The following is a 5891-nucleotide window of genomic DNA, read 5'->3' on the forward strand; positions in this document are numbered from 1 at the left end:
GAGGTGAACCGGGTTCGAATCCCAACGATGACTGGTCGAAACGAATTTCGCATCCGACTTGAACCGACCACAGTGCTGACGTAAAATATCTTCAATGGTAGACGGATCATGGTTTAGAGCAGGGTTTCTTAAACTGTGGGTCGCGACCCCCAGGGGGGTCGCGAGACTCAGGGCTAAAGAGAATACAAGGGCTAGTTCACTCCGCTCTTAGAGCTGAAGCTACGATTTCCCTCCTCATGACGTCACTGTGTCTACAGATCTCGGAGATCGCAAGCAAAGATATGATAACTTTGCATCTTTCTCTTGTAAAAATAAGTTAGACTTCTTCTGGTTATTAGCCATCAAACTTTACGTAATTAACACATTATTTCCGTTCATAAACATAGTTCAAAAAAAACTTTCTTGGTTATTATATTAAAAAAATACCATTTTAAACTTATAAAAATGTTTTGCTAGTTGGTGAAAATGACACGATAAATACTTTATTTTAAAAAGTTCAGTTTTAACTTTAACTATTAAGAAAAATGGAGGCATATATCGACACTTTTTTTATCTACATATTCTTTTATAAAGATAAGTTAAGTTAAATTTAGAATCCCTGATTTTAAAATATGTCGTTAATAGCAAGTTGTTCATACTTAATCATTAGGAAACATCAACCTTAAACGCTAATTACTGAAACAAAATAATAATTTAGGTTCATAATGACATCAGAAATTTTACAATTGTTTATAGACATTTAAATTTACGATGATATAATATATAGATATTTAAATTGAAGAGACTATAATTTTTAAAAAAAATCATAAATATTTAGAATAACTACATTAAAAAATATGTTATGAAATTAGGAGAATTTCAACTATATACTATATATTTTATTTATACTTTTTACTTACATTTTAATTTTCTTTGACTTTATCCATTTTTTAATTCTTTTCACCTGCCTTTCTTTATGAAGTAGCGAGGCGGTTTCTATTTAGATAATGAATTTTTATAAAAGTTCTTTACGACAGAATAAACGTATTGCGGTTTTATATTAACTGTGTCATTTCGGAATCCATTCTTTACATAGTTGTTCATTTACTTTAGGGAACACGCGAAAAATTATACTTTTTCCTTTTGTTTTTATATCAGAATTTTTGCAAGTTGCAATCGCGCAAACTGGCATTTCGATAATAGTTTTAAATTCTTGTAAATTCACTGCAAAAACTGAGGAAAGTCATTATAGAAAATAACAAATGTCTTAGAATATCTCGCAAAAAGAAATGATCCAATATTAGTTAGAGCTAGTAAGGCCAAACGCTCCGTTCTTGAAGTAAAAGTGCGAGCTTTGCGCCAAAGTGACGTCACTAGAGTGACGTCAGAGGATCGGCGCGGCAAGAGATACTTCAAAGGAGTGAACCAGCCCTTCTATTCTCTTTAGCCCTGCGCGAGACTACTGAAAGGGGGTCGCAAAGATCTGATACTTTTCAATCATTATAAATAAAATTTTAAAATTAGTATACACACTACGTACAAATATAAATACAAATAAAAATCATACAAAATACTATTGTAGTTTTATTATAACTATTTTTTTAAAAAAGTGGCAATGCAAAACTGTTATGTAGGGCCTATAAATGAAAATATGGAAGTAGCATTTAAAATAATAAATACAACGCGCTCCTCGATTTTCAACTGAACGTTCGACATTGATGTCTGGCCGCCGGCGTCAGTGTTTGCAAGATAACTTAGTGATTATAAGTACCCAGACGCCGCGTCGCCTTACAGCTTACACATACAATACGGAAGCATAATCAAGCTAGGCTAGGCGAATCGGCATATTATTTTTATAACAGAATAATAAAAAAAATTAAATGAAAGCTTCTTTTTCGGCGTCTTTGTGATACGGTGCCTTTGTGCGCTGCACACTTTGAACACGCCATGCGTCGGGGTTGATCTGATCGTAATTTGTTGTCATTGCACTGGTAAAGATTCGAGTGTAGTTATTTTTCTGTTTGTACTTCAGTTTGGACTCAGCTTTGTCTTCGTAGTGACATGTGTGTATTTACTGTGTAATTTTCAGTTGGTGTTTTTAATTATTACGTTAAAGTTCAACTACATTTTGTTTAATTATTTATTATTATTTAACCATCATGGATAAATGGCTAATTAAAATTCCAACTAATAAGTCTGCCACGCCGTCACAACCAAGTTGCAGTGCTTCAAATCCGACTTCTAGCAAAACAAAAAAAAGAAAATATGACGAATCATATTTGCAGTATGGCTTCACATGCTCTTCTCACAACAATGAAGAACAACCAGTGTGCTTAATTTGCAAAGAAGTTTTGGCTGCAGAAAGCATGAAACCGTCAAAACTGCAACGACATTTGAATACTAAACATGCAACGTTATCAAAAAAGCCAATAGAATATTTTGAGCGTCTTTTGCAAACATCAAATAAAGAAAAGAACACTTTGGAGAAGTATGTTACTTTGAATGATAAATATCTATTGGCATCGTATGAAGTTTCGTATTTGATAGCAAAAACGAAAAAGCCTTTTACTATTGGAGAGCAACTTTTACTACCTGCAGCTATAAGAATGTCTGAAATTGTTCATGGAAAACAGTATGCTGCTGAAATTAGTAAAATTCCATTATCAAATGACACTGTGTCCAAAAGAATTTCAGACATTAGCAATGATCAATTTCAACAGCTTCTTATGAGGCTTAAAGACAGCTCAAAGTTTGCAATACAACTGGACGAGTCGACAGACATTTCAAAAATGGCACAGTTGTTACTTTTTGTAAGATATATTTATGAGGGAAGCATTCATGAAGATATACTGTTTTGTCGTCCTCTGGAAGGTCATACTCGTGGAAAAGATATATATAAAAAAGTAAATGAGTTTTTTGAAAAAGAAGGATTAAACTGGAAAAATTGTGTTGGTGTGTGCACGGACGGTGCTGCAGCAATGACCGGACAAGATCTGGGTTTCACAGCATTTGTTAAAGCTGGAAATGATCATATTACATTTACACATTGTATGATTCACCGAGAGGCACTTGTTGTTAAAAAAAATTGCACCAGAATTAAACACTGTGTTTTTTGATGCAGTCAAAATCATTAACTTTATTAAAAGTAGAGCACTTAATAGTCGATTGTTTAAAAATTTGTGCATTGATATGGATTCGGATTATACAAGTTTATTGCTACATGCTGAAGTTAGGTGGCTATCAAGAGGTCGAAGTTTGAAACGATTATTAACTTTAAAAGATGAAGTTCTTATATTTCTAACAGAGCAAAATTCTAATTTGGCCGATTATTTTCAAGATAATTTATGGCTTCTCAAGCTATGCTATTTGGCAGATATTTTTGATAAAATCGATGATATGAATTTATCAATGCAGGGAGTCTGCGTTAATATGTTTATGTTAAAAAATAAACTTGAGGCCTTTGTTAAAAAAATTCTTATATGGAAGAACAGAGTGGAAAGTGGATTGCTCGAAATGTTTCCATTTACTGACGAGTATATAATTTAATTAGTAACAATATTTCAAAAAAAGATACTCCTATAACAAAAATTATAGTTAATCATTTGAAGGATATGGAAGTTTACATGCATAGGTATTTTCCCAATGATATCGATACACAACAATGGATTTGCAATCCATTTTCAATTGAAATGAAAGAAATTAATTTTTTAAACTTAAAAGCACAAGAAGAATTTGCCGAATTAACAAGTGATACTACCTTGCGACTTAGATTTTCTCAAGTGCCTGTGCATGAATTTTGGATAGAAATCAAATCAGAATATCCCCTACTATCGGAAATGGCAATGAACAAATTACTGCCATTTTGTACAACATATTTATGTGAATCAGCCTTTTCCACATTAACTTACATAAAATCAAAATACCGTTCAACTTTAATAAACGTTGAAAATTTATTACGATCTGCACTAACTCAAATTGAGCCTAGATTTAATTATTTGTGTAAAAATAAACAATCACATCCGTCACATTAATATTGTTTGATGTTAATGATATGTTTTTATTAAAAAAATTGTTACAAAAGTTTATTTTTTCTATTGAATATATAGATATAGTTTTATGTTTTCTTATAAAAAAATTGTTACAAAAGTTTATTTTTTCTATTGAATAAATATATATATAGTTTTATGTCATTCTATTTATTGTGTTTTATTACGACCGATATCCCGTCAACGTTTCCAATTATATATATGTGAAATGAATGGGTACGTATTCTTTAATCCTTATTTTATTTACATTGTAAAATAGTGCGATATTACATCTACATCTACGGTTAATATATATTTCATTATATGGAGGAGGGGGTCGTTTAAAATTTCCTAAGCTTGAAGGGGGTCGCTATATAAAAAAGTTTAAGAAGCCCTGGTTTAGAGCATAGCCACCAAGAGTCAAGGCGTCTCAGTAGGTTTGTGAAGTCATCCTCGGAAGTGTTAGCTAATCATAAGAGAACGCCGTATTCAGATTTGTATAAAGAGAAAACTACAATAAATAGTTTAAATTTTTGAGCGACGTAAAATATTTTTGCTTCAGCTAATTTAATAGCAATTGAGTATTATTAAGTGCTAAATTTTTAGCTTTTTATTAGAATAAATCATTGTTATTTATCACGTTATCTATATATATAGAAATGAAAGTCTGTGTGTAGGACTCATTTCGGAATTTAAATCCGCTGCCAAATTTATAGTTCGTAATGTCACAAAGTTTAATCGGTTCAGTTGTTTTGGAATCAAAGAAAATTTGGGTGCTTTAGGAAACTGAGAGTCAACTATATTCACTAAAAATTTTAAACCGATTTCGTTTTTGAACAGTTAAAAAAGCTGTTTGATTTTTATGTATTGATAAAACTTAACAGTTGAAAAAGTTCGATGTCAAGTATTTCCAACTTACTATCTATTTGATCACAACATAGCAAATTTTAAATATAGATATCCTTCTTGTTCAATTAACTCAATTAATTTTAAGCAATTGGATGTATATAAATTTCTCCCCTACAACGTCATCTATAAAGCAAAATAAATAAACCTATAGATAAGGGTAAAACAAAAACATAGGAGTAGTTTTTTTTTTGGAGAATCATGAAATAAAGAAAAATGGGAGTTCATAATAAAGATTTCAAAGTTTACCCTCATCCTGCACTCAGGGACGGAAGATCAAGTTTGTTATCTTAGGCAGCTTATTTAAAATATTGCTTAAATCGTGTTGAAATAAATTTTCCTTATATGATTATTATTTAAAACAATCCCTTTTACAGACAAAACACAATTGCTTTTATATGCTTTATGAAGTTCTTTTGTGTTATTCATAATTATTATTTGCTATCAATTATTTTTATTATTTACTAAAGCATGTATAGCTATTTGTTGTGCTAAAAAGCAAAGTTAAAAGAGAAAAGGTTAATAAAAAATTTGTTCAGGAAATCCGTAGAAAATATCCCTAAAAATGTCACTTACCTGGCTCTTCCATCGAGCTCGTTAATTGCGTCGGTATTATGCTCCCTTAAAAAAATATAAAAATCATTTAAGTGTCCGCCAAATGATGCCCTCAGATGCAGTTTTTAATATTAATTAGAAATCAAAGAAGAGTAATGTCAATTACGGAAAAAGACTATAGTGTACTTTAAAAGTATTCCAAAAAGTATTTCCCAACCTAACCCATATCATATATGCGTCACTATCGACTTTAGCAACACCTGTGCTAACAACCCAGGGTGACACTGACAAGATAAAAAAATTTTTTAAGGATGTTTGATAAATATTTTCCAGCATATGTATATATTTTTAGAAATTTTGACACCTGTGAATTAATTAAATCAAAAAATTAATAACAAAGTTCTCGCGTGAACCAAAAAAAATCAA

General features: G+C 31.0%; 1 protein-coding gene across 1 annotated transcript; it reads left to right on the forward strand.

Moving 5' to 3' along the window:
• The first annotated feature begins 2138 nt into the window (after nt 1-2138).
• LOC122269491 (zinc finger BED domain-containing protein 5-like) lies at nt 2139-3095 on the forward strand. Its single transcript, XM_043042897.3, has one exon. It carries the CDS (start codon nt 2139-2141, stop codon nt 3093-3095), a length of 957 nt encoding a protein of 318 aa, XP_042898831.3.
• The last annotated feature ends 2796 nt before the right edge of the window (nt 3096-5891 follow it).

This window comes from Parasteatoda tepidariorum, chromosome 3 (genome assembly GCF_982258835.1).
Source record: "Parasteatoda tepidariorum strain Cologne lab strain chromosome 3, Ptep-v5.0, whole genome shotgun sequence".
Taxonomy (NCBI): domain Eukaryota; kingdom Metazoa; phylum Arthropoda; class Arachnida; order Araneae; family Theridiidae; genus Parasteatoda; species Parasteatoda tepidariorum.